Below are 20938 nucleotides of genomic sequence, written 5' to 3'. Positions count from 1 at the left end.
ACTAACGGAAGACCCGACACGCCTTTGACGATCACGACGGTAGCCATTCAACGCGCAATCTCCTGCTCCTTTACCCGTCCTTTACACACAATCCGGTTCATCAGTCAAATCCCACCCGCCTGTATAATATGTCAAGGCCGAATATCTCTTATCCCACTCCTATACCAGGACCATCGACGTATGATCAATCGACATCAAGTATGGGGCTGGAGCCTAGTCCGGTAGGTAGGGAAATGGGAGGACAGGGAAATTCGTCACAACCGCCCAGAAGGACAAGTGGAAGTAGTAGATCAGCCGTGAGCACATATCCTGCCATGACAAAGGGATATCAAGATTTCGCTTCGTTCATCAGGCTGACACGAGAGTAACGATACAGGGGCAATATACGTCAGCGTTGGACTCGTCAATAACGAGGTTATTGGTGACTACGAAACAACTGTTGCATGGGTTAGAACAATGGTCGCAGGCACTGATATCGGAGACTGATGTAAGCAGATCTTCATTTGGTTTCTTCAGATAGAACTGATGTGTTGCAAAATTGGCAGGTAAGCGATATCTACGTCAGGCTAGGAAATGGGTTCGAAGTATGTATACAGGCATTTCACCGAGCTGGGATACCCACTCAGTAAGTCAAACCCAAGCCGACTGAAACATCACTGACCCCATCGCAGAGAGCTCGATGCAATACCGGCGGACCTTCGAACTTGCTTGGAACAATGTTTGTCATATGACCAGAACCACGAAACGTTAGAAGTATATCTACCTGAGATCCGACAAATCATCTATAATCTCCTTCACGGTCTCAAACAGAAACAAGCGGCCTACAAAAGGCTGTTGCAAGATCGACAGCGAGATGTTCCACTCCAAGCCCAACCTCCTGAGGGACGTAATCAGCAGCGCAAACCGTCCAAAGGTGAAGCTATACCCATTCCAGAAGCGGATCCACGTTTGACCCACAAGTCTGGCGGGTCACAAAGCTCGACTAGTCCAGCATCTCAACATTCCAACCTACCTTCCACTAAAGTCCCCTCGTCCTCCGCTCTGGCTGAGCGTAATCATAATAGGACGGGTCTGCCAAGTCGACCCGCACCTCCTGATGCATTCCGCCCTCCACGTATGCGACCAGAACAACCTAATCAACCTAAGCGTTCTCTCTCGCCTTCACCAATACCACAAGAACCAGTCCGACATCAATTGGTCGATCAACCCGTACCGTCGCCTCCCCCTACTATACAAGTACATAATCTCCCCACAAAACCACCTAGACCGGAAAGATTTAGCAGAGATAGTTATTCTTCCCAACGACCAGTTTCGCGATTCTCAGCAGACTCGGAAATAACCAATGGCTCACCCATCAGGTCGCCTCCTAATAGATCACCCGCTAAATCACTGGAGCAGCTGCCAGCCAGTGACACAGACACAGTGGCTCCCGCTCTACCGGTCATTAACTTCCCCGCTGCTCTTGATCCACCTCAGCCTACGCCCGAAAGTCTGCCAGACGTCCCACCTGAAACCCGTGCTACCTTGGCTGCTCTTCAACGATCTGATGCATTGGAACGAAGAGCATCGAAGCGATTCTCAAGCTACACCTTCAACAAGATGCTACCTGGATCGCCCAGTAAGAAAGGTGGTATTGGCTCTCCACAAAGACCTACTCGACGAGCCGATAGGCCCCCGCCCATGCCGGCTCTACCTGAATCGCTGACCAATGCTGCGCTCAACAAAGCTGTCGAAGAGGATCCTTCCCATCTCACAGCTAACGGCGATCTAGCGCGACCTATTACACCTACGGACGATTCTTCATCCGATAGATCCGTCAGGATCGTCAAGACTCCTGAAATGGATGACATCAATCAACATGCTACCCCTCGACCGCGTTCCTCTGTATCCGCGCCCACAAGCGTTAGTCTATTTCTGCAGATCGGCAGACAAGTCAAAAAGGCAACAGTGGATTTACCGGTCACGCTGTCGAATTTAAGACTTTTGTTCATGGAGAGATTTGAGTACGATCCCGGCATGGAGGATTTCCCAGATGTGTATATCCGAGATAATAGGACAGGAGTGCAATTCGAGCTGGAGGATATGGACGAGCTCAAGGATGGCTGTGTGCTGAACCTGAACATTGAGCGTGAGTCGACCTCGTTACGTATCGAGCTGATTTCGTAGCCCTTGACCAGGTGAAACAGCACTTCGACACCACCTTCGCCTCGCTCATGCAGGAGATCAAGGACATGAAGAATGCCATCGACTCCACTCGTCGACACTCGATGACCCCTTCGCCATCCCTTCTCGCGGTTTCCCCCTCTACGCAGATGTCCCGCCCTTCGACATTGGTTCGAAAAGCATCTTCAGATACGGTGGCCCCTTCTTCAACCAACACAGCCGTTCCGCCTGGCCCCCTGCCACTGCCCGCTTCCCCTTCTCCCAAACCGATACATACGAATCTCAGCCCGGAGAAAGAAGCAGAGTTGCAGAAACAGCATGACGAGCTCCAATCTTTGCGAAGGGATCTCGCAGTGATGCGCCAGATCCATGTCGATTTCCTGAATGAAACGAAAGAGTCGTTCACCAAACTCCGATCGCAGAATTCGGCCATGCGGGACGTAGTCAAGACCAAGATGGGTGGTAATCGGGCTTTACTCGATAATTCCAAGTCCAAACTTGAATCGCAGTGTCAAGATACGATTCAATCGGTAGAGGACGTTTCCGACTTGATTGATAAAGCGAGGGAAGACGCGAGTAAACGATATGTTACACCGTCGAAATCGCAGATGGTCACCATCACCAACGATCTCGAGAAAGCCAAGAAAATGGTAGAGCAGTTGAGTTCGGACGTACAATTAGCCGATCCCATGTGGAGGGCCACTTGGCAAGTGGAATTACACAGAGTGATGGAGGAGCAGAAATTGCTTTCTTACCAGATCAAATTATGTACCGATTTGAAGAAGGATTTAGAGGATGTCGGAGTGATTTTCGGCAATGTCAAAGACTTTGTAGCTCAGCGTACCGTCAACGGGGTAGGCAGAGTATCCTCCGGGAAAACCTTTGTCAAGCCTCAATCGCCTGAAGAGTCTGAAGGGGGAATCAGTAATCTGTTATTGGAGATCCGCACCAAAGAGGCGGACCCGAATTCGCGCTTGAAGGCGATTGAAGAACAGCGAAAAGCGAGAGAAAAAGAGAAATTGAGTCAGGTGGACGAGTTCCAACAGGAGCTGAAATTAGGAGGGAAGAAGTTGAAGAAGACTGGAGGTACTGAAGAGGCTGAACGGATTAGACAGAGGAAGAACGAATTGACCTTGAAAAGAATGATTAATGGGGAAGTGGTACAACCGGGGATATTATCTCCTCAGAATACAGGACAGAATAGCGTCAGAGCGATCAGTCCGCAATTAACTGGTCCCGGACCAGCGCTTACGCCCCAACGAACAGGCTCAGGCTCAGGCTCAGGACCGACCATAGATCGACTTAGTCCGCAACTGACGGGCGGTAGTAAAGCCCAAATCTTGAGTCCGAATATGACTGGAAATTCCACTGGGCGAAGGACGAGTGGAGCGAACGACGAGGCGTCGTAAATTACCAAGCATATTGCATATTGCATAAATGTATATACATCATGAGTTATAATGAGAACAAGTGTTATGTTAATGGTGTGTTAATGAATGTGATTTAGCTATGATGGTAATACAATATATACATTGTTTTCTCTTACACGTCCACATCAACGGCAACACAGTCAATCGGATTCGTAAACAAGATTGTCCATTCTCCACAACATTTTGATACCCCACTACAACCTAGACCTAGACCTGGACCTAGCCCTGCGCCTCGACACTAGCTAGAGCCTTCTCTACCTCCCTCATAGCTTTCTCAGCACTGACACTTTCTCTTCTTCCATTAGTATTCGCATTCGCATTTCTGGAGATCGACGCTGAGATGGACCTAGTCTTCAGACCTTGGGTAGCGGACGGATCAAGGATGACTACATTCGGTTCGCCGTCCGAATCGCTCGTCGACCTGGACGCACTGAGGGAAGTCTCGTTGTGCGTCGGTAACTTGTTGGCTGCCGCGGAGACAGAGGAAGAAGCGAAATTCAGTGCTCCTCCTCCAACACCTACACCGCCCAGAAACGGATTCCCTCCTCCGCCGCCGCCGAAGGAACCGCTGAGTCGATTGTTCCATGAAGAAGAGGCTGAAGCTGATCCCGTCCTATGATGCCCACCACCTCCGATGCGCTGGGGAGCAGTTGACCCTCTAACATGCCCTACTCCCACTCCACTACTGTTATTGCCGTTCGATGCAAATGCGCCTGAGATAGATTGACCGGCACCAACGGGATTGATCGAGATAGAACCCGATTTGTTGAGCGGGTTCGTGACTGACATAGCACGGGAATGGACTTGAGGAGCTGCGGGGTCATTGTTACTTGGGAAAGGGAATGAGATTGATCCACCACCACCATGGGCACCACCATGTCCACCAACGGAACCGGCGCCATTCATGATCGACCCGCCGGATCGGTGGCCCAGCGAACGGGCAGCGAGCGATTGGATGATCTGAGCGGCGTCCGGGCGGTCGTACGGCTTGATCAGGCCTGAGAATTGCGGTGGGCGGTTGAGAAGTAGGGAGAGGTATGCTCGTTTGGCTAGTGAACCGAAACGTGAGTATGGTAGATTTTATACATGGTGAGGTGGAGATTAACAAGTGGAATGGTAGGATGACTCACCGACTGAGGCATCAGCGAATACTACTAAAGCGTTCACGTCGTCGAGCCATTTGATTCGGTACCCGCCCTTGTCGGATTCCCACTCCTTGAACAGGTTTTGCAGGTCCCGGGTTTTGAGTCTGCGGCGCGATTGAACTTGATCAGCAATTGAGATCCAAAAGTCACTGAAACGTGAGCGATAACATAAATTGCTTGTGACTACTCACTCGGAGGAGAAGTTGGCGAGGTGTAAGATTCGAGTAACGGCTGCTGAGAGCTGCACGGTCGAGGAGGAGGAAGAAGGAGCGGCGAGTAAAGTTCCGTTAGGCAATGAGATGGACATGATGACTTGACTTAGATTGATTTATATTTTGCGTTGATGTCAGATGAACTGTGTATATTGATTGTCTTGCCGCAGCAGATGAGGTGGTTGACTTGTTTCAGATCGATTGATTGGGTCTGGCAATGAGTCGACCAAAGGAAGGAAGGGCGTAAAGCGTCTGGATGCGATATCGATGATGCTGACGTGAATGAAAGTGATTTTGATAGGCGTGTCAAACGGCCGCAAGTGTGGGATGTAACGTGTGTGTATGCTTATGCTATGTTATGATATGGTATGCTGTTGAAGTATGCAGGAGACACGATGTGATGAAGAATGGAGAGGTATGTATATACATGTCGTCTTGCTTTCACTCCATTCACTCTCTTTCACTTGACTCGTCGTCGTCGTTGCCATCCACCGTGGATTGTGTGGATTAACCGGTGAACCGTGCATCAATTCATCATCGCCTGAAACTACGCGTCAAAGCGGTGCCACACTCGGAGTAGACCGTAAGTCCGTCCGGTTGATTCAGGAATTGCCACGTTTAGCAGTTGACCGTAGAGGGGGATATGAGCTTAAATGGCTGAGTCAGATAACTTGCACCGTACCGTCACTCAGGGTACTCATCGCTACAAGCGTCACTGAATCCGGGGTATGTATATATGCACGATCATCACACCGTAATCATCCTTCTTCCTTCCTCTTATCTCTTAATTCGAGTAACATACCAAACAACACTCTGTGAGTCTCTTTCCTCCTTTCTCTTGTCTGGATTCTGTGAGCCGTCAGGATGGATATGCTGGATGTGACGAGAACGGTGGATGCATAGAGAGGATCTGGCGACAGTCAGATAAGGACGGACACGTTGATCGTTGCCACCCAATCGCTCCCCTTCTCTCATCATCCAATCCGCCTTCCATCCTCATTCGTCTCCTACCACACTGCGTCGATGTTCTACTTCTGTCGACGTGCTTCCAGGACATTCGATGCGTCGTATTTTTGGTGTGGATGACAAGCAATCGGATTGATGAGAGAATCTGTCCGCTAACTCAACCGTCTCTCTCTCTCTTCTCCATCTCATCATCTTGTCGCGAATACCGTCTCTCCAGACATCAACTTTCCACACGCAAACAGATAACTCAACATGCAAATCTTCGTGAGTCAGCTATCCCGACCAGGACCGGGTCAGACGATAGCTGATGCAATTATTCACAGGTAAAGACCCTCACCGGAAAGACTATCACCCTCGAGGTCGAGTCTTCCGATACCATCGACAATGTCAAATCGAAGATTCAAGACAAAGAGGGTATTCCTCCTGATCAACAGAGATTGATTTTCGCTGGAAAGCAATTGGAAGACGGTCGAACTCTCTCTGATTACAGTAAGTCCACTTAATTCCTCCAATCCATCTCGTGCTGACTCATGGCTTTCAGATATCCAGAAGGAATCGACCCTTCACTTGGTATTGAGACTTAGAGGTGGTATGCAAATCTTCGTCAAGACCCTCACCGGAAAGACTATCACTCTCGAGGTCGAATCTTCCGATACTATCGACAATGTCAAATCCAAGATCCAAGACAAAGAAGGTATTCCCCCCGATCAGCAACGATTGATCTTTGCCGGTAAACAGCTCGAGGACGGACGAACCCTTTCCGATTACAGTGAGTCCAGATGTTCGCTCTACTTGGGCTTAGCTGACGACGAATTCAGACATCCAAAAGGAATCCACCTTGCATCTCGTACTCCGGCTCCGAGGAGGTATGCAAATCTTTGTCAAGACACTTACCGGTAAAACCATCACTCTCGAAGTCGAGTCTTCTGACACGATTGACAATGTGAAGAGCAAGATCCAGGACAAAGAAGGTATCCCACCCGACCAACAACGACTCATCTTCGCCGGTAAACAGCTCGAGGACGGACGAACCCTCTCAGACTACAATATCCAGAAAGAGTCCACACTGCACTTGGTATTGCGATTGAGAGGAGGTATGCAGATCTTTGTCAAGACGTTGACCGGGAAGACGATCACTCTCGAAGTTGAGTCTTCCGACACCATCGATAACGTCAAATCGAAGATTCAAGACAAGTGAGCCAGTCCACTTCACATGTATAGGATCTTTGCTGACAACGGTACTGCAGAGAGGGTATCCCACCTGATCAACAACGATTGATCTTTGCCGGTAAACAACTTGAAGATGGACGAACTTTGTCTGACTACAATATCCAAAAAGAATCCACTCTTCACTTGGTGCTCAGATTGCGAGGGGGTATGCAAATCTTTGTCAAAACGTGAGTCAGCTTCTACGGCACCACAAGGGTTGCAAGCTGACGGTTCACAACAAACCTAGGTTGACTGGAAAGACCATCACCCTCGAAGTTGAATCCTCGGACACCATCGACAACGTCAAATCCAAGATTCAAGACAAGGAAGGTATCCCCCCTGACCAACAACGATTGATCTTCGCTGGTAAGCAATTGGAAGATGGTAGAACTTTGTCCGACTACAACATTCAGAAGGAATCTACCCTGCACTTGGTGTTGAGACTTCGTGGTGGACAATAGATGATTATGTCCTTCGCCCTGCCCCGTTGTAAAACCCATCCTTCCCCCTTGTTGTGTTACCTGTTTGTAAATGAGTCTATATAAAGTATCTTACTCCGAATGAATTGATCGGTGTTTGCGTCTCTTGCATTTGTCCATTGGGAGTTGATGTGTTGTGAGTTGCACCCTTAGTGCCATGATCTAAAAGTGGAGGTTGACCCAAAGTTGTCCGATCCATTCCTACATTTCTGAGATTTTGTTTTGATGAGGTTATTCCACTCAAATCGTATCAATCACGCTCGCTGAGACTCTGGCATCGAGTCTGTATAAGGAGACAGGACTCGGGACATACTAGACTGCAAAATGGCTGTACCCAAATTACTGGTAGTAGGGGGAAACGGTTTCCTGGGTACGTTGACCTTCATGTGCTCAAATTAGCACGATCTGACCTTTGTCGACAGGCTCGGCAATATGTAAAGCGGCAGTAGGCAAAGGATGGGAAGTGAGCAGTATGAGGTGGGTGCATTGTATTTGTTCTTTCGGTGCGGGAGCTTGTGATTTTCATCTCATTTCGTCTTTGCTTGTCGACGATGCAACAGCTCCTCGGGGAGACCATACACCACACCAGCCGGCCATACACCCTCATGGGTCCAGCAAGTCTCCTGGCAATCGGGAGACGCCTTCAACCCCGAATCGTATCGAAATCTAGTAAGCGACCGAACGAGCGTGGTACATACTCTTGGGATATTATTGGAGAACTCAGAATATAAACGATCGATACGGCAAGGCAATTTACTGGGTCTAGCAAGTAATTTCCTCCAGTCCTCTGGGCTGGTCCCTGGTAGAGGGGAGGGGAATCCGCTGAAGACTGATAAAGAGAGGAAAACGGGGTATGAGGGTATGAATAGGGATTCTGGTGGGTCACTCTCCCTTTAAATGGACTGGTCCGAGGTGTTTGGGGTTTTACTGATTCTTTCTTGGAAATTTGAGATAGCTTTGAAAGTTCTCGATACTTTTCTCTCCACATCAACACCCTCATTCTCAACATCATCCTCAACATCATCGTCATCGCCGACCAGGCAATTCGTATACATCTCAGCGGCAGACGCATTCCGACCCCTCATCCCTTCTCGGTATATCGAGACCAAGCGCGAGGCGGAACTAGAAATCGCTCGGAGGTGTAATGTCTACAACGAGGAATCGGGGAATAGTGATGATGGAGTGAAACCAATGATCATCAGGCCTGGTAAGCTTTCCTTTTTCGAAAGTCCGAATTCCACTAGTCATCTTATTGAACGATTGGTCTGAACACCTTGTCATGTATATGTGCTGAGTACAAATCTATCGATTAGGACTCATGTACCACCCCCACATCCGACCACTGACGACCCTACCCGCATTCTTGATCGACATCTCGTCCAAGCTGTCCCTGAAGACAGGCGGCCAAAATCCATTCGCATCGAAATCGCCTTTGTACGGCGCCTTGGAATCGCTCAAGACTTTCCCATTGCACGTGGACCACGTTGCGAGCGCGGTGTTGAAGGCTATAGAGGATTCGAGGAATGGTAACACTCATGAAGCGAGTAGTTTGGGAGGAGCGAGGGTCATGGAAGTCCCGGAGATGAGGCACTTGGCAGGGTTGGGTGGGGCCAAGAACAGCAAGGTGTTGGCTTGATATGGATGTTGTGAGTCTTGCATCATCGTGCCCTGTCGAACGTCGGTGAGTTGAGATGTACTGACGATCTCCTGCAGGCCTGATATATGCATATATACAATGTGTACAACGTGTAAGACTACAATGGGTAGAACGCACACGTTGACGTCGCGGGCACACCGATATCAAGAGGTAGACATCCTCTTTCCCTCCGCCAGTGACCTCCTATAAATTGACAATTCCTTCTTCCGTCCACGCACAAAATCCACCCACTGCTTACTACCTCTCCCACCTCCACCACTCATCAACCTGTATATCCGACTCTCGATCCTCTTCTTCTCTTTCTTGTACTTTTTCATCAGCCTGAGCCCATTCAGCTCTCCCTCTTCCCACTGCAAGTCTGACATCTCCACGGCAGCCTGCATCAACTTCCTCTCTAATGCCGAGCGGTCCTCTTCCAGTTCCTCTATCCGTATTTTATTGATCATCGAACGGGATCGTCCCCGTCCTGTGGAGCATAGAGAGGCTCTGGATCGCCTGAACCCTCGATTATACCGCGGCGTCTCTAACAATGTCGGAATCCCGTGAAACATCGGATGACGAAGGATGCACCGTATCGCAGATATCTCCAGCGACCCGCTACATCTTAGTATATCAGCTACTTGCTACACTCATGCTCATTCCATATCCACACGAGGAAGCGAGTACAACTTACAAACCTATACTGAGAATGGAACTACCATTAGCAAGTAACCTTTTCTTCATTCGTATCGATTGCGACTCACCCAGCATGCCGATCGTTCCTCCCACCATGCTGCGTCGCACATCCACCAACATGCACACCGGCTATCCGATCTTTACCTATCTTCTTGAGCATGTGAAATAAATCCTCGCGATGTTCCGCTTGGTTCAGATCCAACTCTGAGATATGCAGATGTGCTAGGTCGAGGCATATCTTCAGCCGCGGATGAGGTTGATGCGATAAAAGCAATGCGAGAGCTTGCAGTGTCGTCAAGGAGCTTGGGGAGGGGTGCACCTTTACGTGATCGGTAAACTCACCATCAGCCATTGATTGAAAGATTTAGATTATCCGAGATTTCACTCACGGTGTTCTCGATAGCCAGCATAAGGTCTTGCGTCTTACCGAGGATATCTACGATGTCACTCTTGAGAAGCATCATCCGGGCTAGGTCGACCTTTTCATCTCCAACGAAAGATCTCCCCTCAGAGCCCAGACTATATTGCGAGTTAGTATCGGCATGGCCAAGTTGGGTACTTACTGTATGACCAAAGTTGGTATACCCAACCGCCGCGCCACAATCATCTCATTCGCTATACTTTCCTTCGACCGGTTTCTCAGCTCACTAGCAAAGTAGACCCAGTCAGCTCTGATCTGATTACAAAGAAGGCAGCAAGTGGGAAGCGAATGATGGTCCGGACTCACGCGTCTGAAGATAGTAGATTGGTAGTATGAACCGCATGAGCCATCGAATTCCTCCTAAATTCGGGACCTTCCCATAACATCAGTCAACCCTGAGCGATATTGTTCTCAATTTAATGTAGCTCACTGAACGTTGACATGACCTCAGCAGCTCGCTCAATCTCCTTCGTACTCCTCCCTCCTACCCGTCTTTTAGGCGGATGGAGGAATATATTGACTCCTTGCACATCAGTGCCATAATCATCTACCCGTGCTCTAAGTCGGATCAAAGATTTGGCGAGACCACCATCAGTCGATAGATGGGAGACGGAATTGATTTTGACCTGAGCCTGCGCTTCTGCTCTTTCACCTGCTGAGGCGGTCTGTTGGTTGTCATGGCCGATGTTGGGGGAGATCAGGGGTAAGCAAGGCTTGATATCAGTGGAAGAAGGTTTGCGCTGTCCGCCAAAAGTGAGAGCGGGTGTAAAGATAGGTTGTCTTGGGATTGTGAGGTCGTCCGCTTCGGTGGAGTCATCGGGTGAGGGGTAGAATCGATAAGGAGTGGGCGTGTCGGGTACCCAACCTGGTGACGGGATATCTAGAGTGGGTCTGTGCTGGTGGGAAATGAACGGTAATGTTTCAGAATGTTTCTGAGGCGAAGAGGTAGACGGACGACTGTGGGGTGTACACAATCCCAATCGTCGCAAGGGACTGTTTAGTCCTAAGCTAGATCGGGTATCGGGTGGATTAATGGCTAGCCTGACGCCGTCGAAAGGGGTGCGTGCGTTCTCGGGCTGCTGTCCATCGCGCCGACGGGGTGTGCATGATCCTAGATTGTTTAGGGGACTTTCAAATGTGACCGTCACTTCAGCTCGAGCCGGAGGCGTAGGTGATTCTGGAATGGGGACGGATTCGAGTTGATAGCTGGATTTCCTTTTTCGACCCGGAGTGAGGGAACCAAGATTGCTAAAAGGGGACAATAACCTTGCCTCATCATGCGGACGGCATTCGGTGGGCGTGAGGATTTGGCTGGATAGGGTCGATGTCTGCGAAAATCCTAATTCGGGCGTTGATTTTCGTGTCTCGAGCGAAGGGGGAAGGGAATGCGAAGAGGATACAATTGCCCTGTCGTTCACTGGAGGGGTTACCAGGAAAGGATTATCCAGATCTAAGGTGGGACCAGCTCTCTCTGGACGATACTGAGCATAAATAGTAGAATCCTTAGCTTTTTGATATATCTGAGACGTGCGATATTCTGCGGAATCGGACGAATCCAATTCTTCATGTTGATGCATGGTTTCCGAGATATCATCGTTGTATGCTCAGTACTTCTGTTCAGCTTCTTAGGTGCTGTGTCTGATAGCTGTCAATGTGGTAGGTAGCGATGATTTATGGTCGTCAACTGAAGAACGTGTGAAGAGAAAAACAATCAGAGAAAGTCAGAATGAGAAAGATAAAACTGGAGTGAAAATTTGTAGAACCTCATTCAACGTGTCAGTTCCTCAGTAGCAGCAGTGCAGCTTCGCCATGACCTACTTAAGCCTACGCGTACGCGTCTCGTATCTCTTGCTATTGACCAGAATCGTAATGGGTATAACCATCTTCGGGATATCAGTAAGAAGAGGTAATACCGTCCGCCTAACCGCCAGAATCTCGCGGCTCTGCAGGGGCATATCAGGTCCATTTGTCGTATCATTAGAATCAGGGGGGTTAATCATGCTGGAAAATGTGGTCAGAATAGGCTGTTGTATTAGTAAAGTCGGGAAGAATCAAACGATCTATCATTTTTATCGAAATGTGAAGAATGGGCAAATGGATGAAGAATGAAAACCGAAAGAGAAAAAGCGAAAGTCGGAGGTTGGGGGGTTTGGTGAATCGGATAAATTAGGTCCGAGCGATATTTCAGGATCAACCCATTCTGATTTTGATGGATGAATGATTTTGATGGGACACATTGATTGTACCTTTCACACAATGACGTGCTCCTGGTGCATCAGCATCAGCATCAGCATCAATTGCGCAGGGCGCAGGCACATCACAGCGTTTTTGTCGGATGCGGATCCGGTGAGATGGCATTTCACCCAATGAACTCGTATCCTTTGGCGAGTTATGTGTCTTTAATACAGCCTAATTGTTAAGACCGCTGGACACTTCCATTCTACGACACGACCCCGTTCGCATCACCTTGTTCTGGCCATGCTATCATACATGATACCAAGAAACCAACAGGACAAGCTCAAGGATAAAATACTGGCCCTGGACGCAATACCACCGAAACACACACTTCGAGACCCTTCGAACGACTCTTAATAGCCCGTAGCCTACTTTGGACGTTGCCATACCTCAGGCATTTCTCCTTCAAACCACTTGGACTCAACGACCGAAGGACGCTTTGACGTACTATATGCGATGTGACATCATATCTCCAAGTCCAGAATCGCCATCCATAATTAGGTGGGATCCTTTGTTCATTGATCGATATGACGTTGACATTGCTGCTTGGCCACTGCATCTCATTTCTGGACTTGAACATATAAGGAAGTACTTGACTCATCTGTACTGAATCTCTCATATCAAACCAAGCGTTCAGTATTCAACACGAACTACACGGTCACTAAATCCGTCAAGCGACTTTACACCCCACTAGACCGTCGAAATCAAGTACACACCGCCCTTAACTGACTTGTTGAAGATGTCGGAGCAACAGTGAGTGGCGAGCTAATCGTTTTCTTATCTCTTTCGACTCTGTTCTCAATACTTTCACCAGCATACTGAGTGTACTAGTACTCCGCTGATCAAGCGATGCTCCTAGACAACAAATGCAAAGACAACAATCTAATCAACAGCAGAACCAACAACAGGAATACGACGAGAACGATGACGAGAAAGCCCCTTTCGAAAACACCATCTCGAACGGAATGATCAAGCCTGGTCAACCGGGCGACGACGGGGACTCCACCAATGCTATTCGAGACGTTGCGCTCAACCCACTGGGTAAGAGGAAGAAGATGTTATCTGAGCAAATCGGGGAGGAGAACCTCAAGCATGTAGGAAAGAAAGACGGCAAGGAGGACAACGATAGTGGAAGTTTGAAGATTAGGATTCAGCTGGATCTGGACGTTGAAGTTCACCTCTCGGCGAGGGTCAAGGGTGATATCACCATTGGACTGCTTTAGATGTTCATTGGTACATGAACTCAGTCAATGTGGAGCGGATCCGGACAGAAAGGAAGCCTTAGTGGATGTTCGTGTCATTCAGCTTGTCATACCTGTTTTGTAGCCTAGATACACGAAGTAATGAAATGTTAGCATGTCCACGATATCCTTGTTGAGAATGGCTGATGACGTCGCAGTCGATTGACTATAGTAGAGGAATGCAAGGGGAAGCGCCAGGATATTTCTCCGAACGACGGTCAAAGCGTCCTTTGTCCTTCAGTCGACCCTAGTCAGCCCTTAAGACTCGTCGTCTAGTCCTCCCAGCTGGCTTGAAACGTCATTGATTTGCCTCTGAAAGTCTCGTACATTCTGTTTCGATATCATATTCTGTCGGTTTCGAATCTTCCAAGGTAATCTTGCTCCTGGGAGTTCTGCCACTGTCGCTTCACCCTTTACCTCGCAATGATTCGGACGGCATAATGGTATTAGGCATATTGAGCGCTGTCGCCGCTTGTCCCGCCATCATCGGCACTACTGAGGCTGTACGACATGGTCAGAAAGCGCAAGCCAAGGAGGCTCATCGAGGTCAAAAAGTCAACATGATCGTCAAGCTTCCGACTCCCATACCTGGCTATACCGAGAATTTCGAAGGGGCTTTGATAGTTCTGAAGGATAACAAGGTGAGTCCATACAATCATCCGTCAAGCTAAACCCAGGGGCTAGGTGTACATCCAACACGCTCAATCTACGTTCCCTGCCGACTCTGTCCACCCATTCGCGGGGTACTACCTGCCCTACCCTTCAAACCAGAACAAATGGGCTGGCGCAGGGTACAAGGGCGAAGGCTTAGTCAGCACGATCAACGACGCCAATCAGCTGAACTGGATCTACGTCGACCGAGATACCCATGAACTGAAATATGGGGTGAAAGCCGACGTAGAGGCTCATTGTGCGGGGCCGTGGGACTGTACGGCCGTAGATAAACGCATGACATTCGAAGGGTGGGAAGGCTTCATAGCTGTTCAAGTGGATGCGAAGGAGGATATCTGGGCCCTGTATTTTGACAGGTTCGATGATGGGTTATCGTCAAATGGGCTAATTGGTGATTTCGAGGAGACCGGGAAGCAAGTGAGGATGTTGGAAGTTCAGCTGGTACGGAAAGAACGGATGAAGGGGTTTGATATGGCATGCGAAGAGCGCGTTGAGCGGATCAGAGCGATGAGGGGAAAACAGAAGGAAGAGCAGGAGGCCGGGCTACAGGGGTCAGAGGGGGAATGAAATGCAACACGTCGCAACGCCGCTGCTACTCCAGATCGACCTGCATCGAGACCTGCGATAGCCGACTGGGAGCCCGGAGGGCACCCGATATCGATTGATAGGAGCACCGGTCCGAACACGACGCCTTCAGATCGCTGTCGCCTGTATCTATTGTTGGACCAGCATCCACTTGGCAAAAACTGACGATCCATACCGTCGTTTGCCGCTACACGATTCGTAAGAAACATAAACGTTTCTCGATAGCCTAACAATACCGTGTCTTGCCTGTATCCGGATGGATGTTTTGGTCCAGGGTCATCTGACCCCATCACTAGCAGTATAACTCGAGGACTGCAATTTGCCGCCATTTTCCCATGGGGCCAAAATGGTTCCTTGCATAAACCCGTCAGAATTGCCCAAGATAGGATGAAGTGATTGCTTGGCATCCATTTACCCTGTAACAAAGTTTAGATCCGTCAAGTGATTTGCATGATCCGCTGATCCACTTGGCGCTTTTCCTTCCTGCTTTTACGGTAATATGCGGGAAAACCTGTTTCAAATGCGTGCGATGCCCGCGTCAAACCAGAGGCATTTGCTTCGAACAAATGGAGTCAGACGCGTTTATAATCGGTATTTGATGAGGTGATTACGACGAAAGAGGTGACCCGAGATTTACCATCCTATATGTCCTTTACCGCATCGTGATCCAGATCCATCCGAGTCCCATGATATATAAAGACGCAAGGTTTGCCCCTCTTCCCCATCCTCCGACTCGCCTCTCCATCACTCACACCTTGACCTATAGCCTATAATGTCCAACTACCACATCGAGGAGAAACCCGAAGTCAGCCATATCGAGGCTGGAGATGAACACCTCAAGCAAGAAGCCCACCATCATACGGAGAACGAAGTGAGGCATGGTGATCGAGCTTTGAAATATGTCGGTGAAGAACGTGTCGAGCTGACCGAGGAGGACGTGAGTGAGCACTCTCACGCGTATGGTGACTGAGCTGACAGACCGCTTGCAGAATGTGAGGATCAGACGAAAGACAGATAAGAGGATCTTGTCGATCCTCATGTGGGTCTACTTCCTGCAGATTTTTGACAAGACTGTGAGTGCTCTGCCTCAAGGCGTATACACTCGCCCTAACTAGTTGCTAGCTCCTCGGGTACGCGAACAACTTGGGAATGTCAAGTACAGTCGGTCTCCACGGAAACGAATACTCCCTCTTGTCCATGATCAACGCCATCGTGCAACTCGCCTGGCAACCTTTTTCCTCGTACCTCTTGGTCAAGGTGCCCGCTAGACACCTGATGACGGGTATGGTATTCTGCTGGGGTGTCTCTCAAGCCTGCATGGCCGGTGCTCACACGTGAGCCCGTCTCTCCTTCGTTCCACTCCGCAAGCTGACTTCCCCCTGCGATAGCTTTCGCGGCCTGCTCGCCTGTCGAGCATTGTTAGGTCTTTTCGAAGCCGGATGTCTTCCCCTCTTCTCCCTGCTCACTGTCCAGTGGTACCGCCGATCGGAACAGCCTGTTCGAGTCGCCGCATGGTACTCCACCAACGGAATGGCCACCATCGTCGCCGCCATCCTGTCCTTCGGATTAGGCCACGTCAAATCACCCCACATCCACAATTGGCAATTAGTCTTCATCATCTCTGGTATCATCACCGTCCTCACCGCCCCCCTCATCTGGTACACCATCGATTCGGACGTAGCCTCCGCCCGATTTTTCGACGAGGACGAAAAGGCCAAAGCGATCGAACGACTCCGAGCCAACAACACAGGTACAGGTACCAACGAGTTCAAGTGGCGACAAATCCTCGAGTTGTTCATCGACCCAAAGACATACCTCTGGCTCGCCTTGACGCTCTGCAACAACGTCGGTGCCGCCGTCACCACCTACTTCGGGCGTGAGTCCGCCCGTCTCTCCACCTGGTTGCAAGCTAACTTCTCATGCTGTAGCCACGCTCATCGGGTCCTTCGGGTTCAGCAAGAACATCTCGTCTTTGCTCAACATGCCATTCGGTTTCCTCCAGATCATCGCGATCCTGGTCGGTTGTTACGCAGCTACGAAATTCCGACTCAAGTCGGCCATGCTCGCGTCCTTCATCATCGTCGTCGTCATCGGTCTTATCCTCCTCTACGTCGAGAACACCCGGGGACACCTGAGAATCGCCGTCGCTTTGACCGGCTACTACTTCCTCGCCTTCCTCTTCGGCTGTAACCCCATGGTCGTCGCTTGGATCGCAGGAAACACGGCGGGCCAAACCAAGAAGGCCGCCATCATGTCCATCTTCAACGCCGCTTCCGCCGTCGGAAACATTGTCGGTCCAGCCATCTTCACCGATAAGGACAAGCCCCACTACATCCCAGGACTCAAAGCTACCCTCGGTATCTTCTGCGCCATGTTCGCGTGCGTCGGTATCCAGGTCGTGCTTTTGTTCTTCTTCAACAAGCAGAGACAGAACCAACGCGTCGCCAATGGTAAACCCCGATTCATCAAGGACACTTCTATGGAGAGCAAGTACCAGGCGTACGGCTCAGAGGAGCACAACAACAATCTCGGTCAGAATGGTGGGTCTTCCTTTTCTGTCCGGTGTACAGTAGCTGACTTCTTTGATAGCACTTCTCGATTTGACCGATTTCAAGAACGACGAGTTTGTATACGTGTACTAGTCAACGGAACAAGGGGCAGGATCATCGGAAATTCAGTAACGCAAAAATTGGATCATGTCAAAGGAATTGTAGGATTTATAGTCGGTGATGTATCTGCTATCATGGCATGGTCGAGTTGCAGCGTGGCAAATCCGTGCATATCAACAACATCGTATTCCACTTCTCAGACCACCTGATGCTTCAACCCATCATGCTCCATGAACCACCCGAACCCGTCTAGACTCTATTGAGGAGGCACGTAAGGTGTGATGAGCATCTGTAAATGTCCCTTTGTCAGCGGAAAGCCTGGAGTGCGAGACGTCTCGACCGCACCCACCTTACTAAACTCCTTGATCTTGTCTGTCCCTCTCACTTCCTCCGTCAACAAAGGCAGTTTCACAATATTGAAATCCTCTCCGTACAGCTCGTACGCCTCGTTGAGGTACTTCTGCTGCATTTTATGACGCACTGTACATTGCTGGCAGCTGTCCGTGGATTTCGGGAAGAGCAATTGGTTGACTACGATGTTATGACTGTCGATCTCGTACGATGTGAGTTCCTGGATGAGCCGTTCCGTCTCGTAGAGCGATAAGAACTCGGAGATGCACACGCAGACGAATGTCGTCTTGTCCTGTGTATCATCTCATCAGCTCGACCACGTCGTCTGAAGAAGCGGATGGCTCACTGGGTCCTTGAACTGGGAATTGACTTCAGAGATGACCTCCCTCATCCCCTCCAATTTCGCAAACATGTCTTCTTGCGGCCCGCCACCGCCGAACATCGACTGCATCTGGTTGAGCATCGGGCCAAACCTCCCGCTGAGGGTACTGAGCTTGCCCAGCGCCTTCTCAAGCACAGAGGGGAAAGAGAGGAATCGTAGGGTATGTCCTGTAGGTGCCGTGTCAAACACAATCACCGAGAACTCCATCGACTTGACGTGTCTACACTCATCACGTCAGCAAGATGACTTTGTTTCGAACGGAGCAGAGACCCACTTCATGATCTCGGCAAAGCCCATGGCCTCGTCCACACCCGGAATCGCAAACGCCAGATCCTGCATCATACCTCCCATCCCGCCGCTCTGGTCGGCTGCGGCATGTATCAGCTCATCTATATAGACCCGACCCCTCGTAGGCTTATCACTCACAATTCTCAATCATCTCCTGCAGACTCCCGTTCGGGTCAATCTCCATCGCGAACAAGTTCTCGAACCCGTTGACCTTTGTTGCGTCCTTGCTGAATTTCTGAGAGAACGCATCGGACAGATTATGGGCTGGATCGGTAGACTACGGTGCATCGTTAGCAGGGTTGCACCCTTCAAAGTGGGATGCGACTCACGATGAGAAGAACGGATTCTCGACAAGCTGCTAATTGCACAGCGAGCGAACATGACGTTGTCGTTTTACCTAGACAATAACGTTCAGCAAAGGCTGATCCGGAGGAGGTGGGGCAAGCTCACCAACACCACCTTTACCGCCTGTAGATGTGAGGCATGTCAGTGATTATACGCCGAAGTAAGGGTAAAAGAAGCACGAACCGCAGAAAATCCATTTCAAGCTCTTCTGATCCAGTATATTCTGAAGGGTCGGGGGCAGCAGATCACCCTCTACTACCGCTGCCATCTTGTCTAGATCTAGGCGTTTGATATGATTTGATGCTAGATTGACCAGAAGTGAAAGGATATAACAATGTTGATCCGTGTCGTGTTGTCGAAGACGCTGGCACAAGAATGCATCAACAATACTCGGGCCTCCGCATGTTGGCATTCCCCGGAACCATTTCGTCTTGTGCACCGTGTCGCGTTGAGATGCTTCTTCTGCAAACTCGTTGGGGGCTTATGCATGGTATGAGTGTGCAGGTGGGGTCTGGGCAAGTGCAGTGCAATCCAAAACAGAGATGCATTCAGAGATGGTATTGCCAAGATGTGCTGAACGGAGACGGGTCACCCTTCAGTCTACTCCACTAAACGCGCCTTCCTAGGTGTATTCCTCCTTCGAGGCTGCCCCGTCTGCTCCGCTTCTACAGCAGGTCTCAGAACTTGCTCTACCACCAACTCAGATGCCTTAGGCAAGGGGATAGGTCTTTGGCCCGTCTTACTCGGAGGACGAGCCTTCGAGAGGGATTTCGCAGACGGTCTACCGATGCAGAGTAACCAAGATACCCTGTTACAACTGTCAGTAAGCGCAAGTCTTGTCAGATGGGGTGGCCCTCTCACCTGGTGATGAACAGTCCGAGGGTGATCCATACGGTACAATGAACTATATGCGTCCATTCGGAAGGTGATTTCAGGTGTGATATGGGTAATGGTAAGAGAGTTACAAAGATGCTACGTTCCAGTATTCGGTATCAGCCTCGCCTTCACCACGAGGAAGATTGAGCAGATAGACTGGGTGCTACACTGACTGTAATAACTAAGATCGTGGATCGTGTGGGTATCAAAGTCGATCAGCGCAAGAATTGCATTGAGCAATCATGTTAGCTTACATCTGCAATGGCGAGAGGAACGAGTAAACCCCGCATCATCTTCTCTAACCCCGCCGGTGTATCATCCAGGTGTTTCTTGAAGAGATACACGAGAGAAATGGAGATCATAGCGAGGAGGATGAAGCCTGGGCAACATTGGGGGCGTTACAAGTCCTCAGCTTGATTGTCTCTTGTCGTCTGACAAATTACCTGGCCTGACGTGTGCAGCAGGTACAGAAATTCAAATATTCGATTTGGATTGAGTGAGACATCCTCGACTCAAAGTATAAAACACACTACTCACATGAACCAAGCTGCGAGATAACCATCTGCCCTCTCGACGTCGCTCCTATACCCACCGAAGTCCGTTCGAGGGCATCGGGCAATTGCTGACGACCGAAATCCTGTGGATTCGTAATGGCCGACACTCCGCCAGCGATGGTCAGTGCCGGCTCGAGTATCCAGAAGAAGTAGTAATACCCCTTGGGCAGTACAGATATGGAAGGCATATTGCGGTCTTGCGTGATTGATCGACGTCCAAGCGATAAGACTGCGTTGACCTGTAAAGTGAAATGGACAAGTGGAGTGATCAATGTCGATAAGTCAATACGCTGCAGATCTGCTGATGAACTCATCATGTTCATGTTCGCGTTTCAGGCACCGTACAAGCGTAATACCATCTGATCTCACTTCGACATGGATGATGCTTACATAGACTTATACGATGATGCTATCTACAAAGCGCAAATGCACAAACGCGCAAA

The 20938-nt window shown here is 49.6% G+C and overlaps 10 protein-coding genes across 10 annotated transcripts; 6 read left to right on the top strand and 4 right to left on the bottom strand.

Moving 5' to 3' along the window:
- Positions 1–128: 128 nt before the first annotated feature.
- I303_100405 (uncharacterized protein) lies at positions 129–3572 on the top strand (the record flags this gene model as incomplete). The annotated part of the gene is made up of 5 exons (XM_065968106.1): positions 129–296; positions 377–487; positions 546–625; positions 672–2104; positions 2167–3572. 5 exons carry the CDS (start codon positions 129–131, stop codon positions 3570–3572), a joined length of 3198 nt encoding a protein of 1065 aa, XP_065824178.1.
- Positions 3573–3812: 240 nt separating this feature from the next.
- Positions 3813–5045, bottom strand: I303_100404 (uncharacterized protein; the record flags this gene model as incomplete). The annotated part of the gene is made up of 3 exons (XM_018403774.1): positions 3813–4642; positions 4724–4842; positions 4930–5045. 3 exons carry the CDS (start codon positions 5043–5045, stop codon positions 3813–3815), a joined length of 1065 nt encoding a protein of 354 aa, XP_018266428.1.
- Positions 5046–6168: 1123 nt separating this feature from the next.
- I303_100403 (polyubiquitin) lies at positions 6169–7586 on the top strand (the record flags this gene model as incomplete). The annotated part of the gene is made up of 6 exons (XM_018403773.1): positions 6169–6180; positions 6240–6405; positions 6458–6685; positions 6735–7110; positions 7164–7313; positions 7373–7586. 6 exons carry the CDS (start codon positions 6169–6171, stop codon positions 7584–7586), a joined length of 1146 nt encoding a protein of 381 aa, XP_018266427.1.
- Positions 7587–7928: 342 nt separating this feature from the next.
- I303_100402 (uncharacterized protein) lies at positions 7929–9240 on the top strand (the record flags this gene model as incomplete). The annotated part of the gene is made up of 5 exons (XM_018403772.1): positions 7929–7974; positions 8027–8081; positions 8165–8481; positions 8560–8811; positions 8918–9240. 5 exons carry the CDS (start codon positions 7929–7931, stop codon positions 9238–9240), a joined length of 993 nt encoding a protein of 330 aa, XP_018266426.1.
- Positions 9241–9358: 118 nt separating this feature from the next.
- Positions 9359–11934, bottom strand: I303_100401 (uncharacterized protein; the record flags this gene model as incomplete). Its single annotated transcript, XM_065968105.1, has 7 exons — positions 9359–9444; positions 9500–9858; positions 10005–10255; positions 10326–10455; positions 10500–10583; positions 10664–10730; positions 10788–11934. 7 exons carry the CDS (start codon positions 11932–11934, stop codon positions 9359–9361), a joined length of 2124 nt encoding a protein of 707 aa, XP_065824177.1.
- Positions 11935–13458: 1524 nt separating this feature from the next.
- On the top strand, positions 13459–13815 carry I303_100400 (uncharacterized protein; the record flags this gene model as incomplete). Its single annotated transcript, XM_018403770.2, has 1 exon — positions 13459–13815. The coding sequence occupies one exon, from the start codon at positions 13459–13461 to the stop codon at positions 13813–13815; it is 357 nt and encodes a 118-aa protein (XP_018266424.2).
- Positions 13816–14273: 458 nt separating this feature from the next.
- Positions 14274–15072, top strand: I303_100399 (uncharacterized protein; the record flags this gene model as incomplete). The annotated part of the gene is made up of 2 exons (XM_018403769.1): positions 14274–14474; positions 14518–15072. 2 exons carry the CDS (start codon positions 14274–14276, stop codon positions 15070–15072), a joined length of 756 nt encoding a protein of 251 aa, XP_018266423.1.
- Positions 15073–15862: 790 nt separating this feature from the next.
- On the top strand, positions 15863–17732 carry I303_100398 (uncharacterized protein; the record flags this gene model as incomplete). Its single annotated transcript, XM_018403768.1, has 6 exons — positions 15863–16027; positions 16080–16163; positions 16213–16424; positions 16479–16966; positions 17019–17630; positions 17680–17732. 6 exons carry the CDS (start codon positions 15863–15865, stop codon positions 17730–17732), a joined length of 1614 nt encoding a protein of 537 aa, XP_018266422.1.
- A 223-nt stretch (positions 17733–17955) lies between these two features.
- I303_100397 (ATPase GET3) lies at positions 17956–19333 on the bottom strand (the record flags this gene model as incomplete). The annotated part of the gene is made up of 8 exons (XM_018403767.1): positions 17956–17988; positions 18049–18342; positions 18397–18652; positions 18707–18800; positions 18859–18997; positions 19050–19117; positions 19171–19188; positions 19249–19333. 8 exons carry the CDS (start codon positions 19331–19333, stop codon positions 17956–17958), a joined length of 987 nt encoding a protein of 328 aa, XP_018266421.1.
- Positions 19334–19665: 332 nt separating this feature from the next.
- On the bottom strand, positions 19666–20683 carry I303_100396 (uncharacterized protein; the record flags this gene model as incomplete). The annotated part of the gene is made up of 5 exons (XM_018403766.1): positions 19666–19873; positions 19927–20037; positions 20115–20122; positions 20196–20320; positions 20479–20683. 5 exons carry the CDS (start codon positions 20681–20683, stop codon positions 19666–19668), a joined length of 657 nt encoding a protein of 218 aa, XP_018266420.1.
- Positions 20684–20938: the final 255 nt, after the last annotated feature.

The sequence above is a fragment of the Kwoniella dejecticola genome, chromosome 1, assembly GCF_000512565.2.
Source record: "Kwoniella dejecticola CBS 10117 chromosome 1, complete sequence".
Taxonomy (NCBI): Eukaryota; Fungi; Basidiomycota; class Tremellomycetes; order Tremellales; family Cryptococcaceae; genus Kwoniella; species Kwoniella dejecticola.
This window is presented reverse-complemented; position numbering and strand designations above follow the sequence as displayed.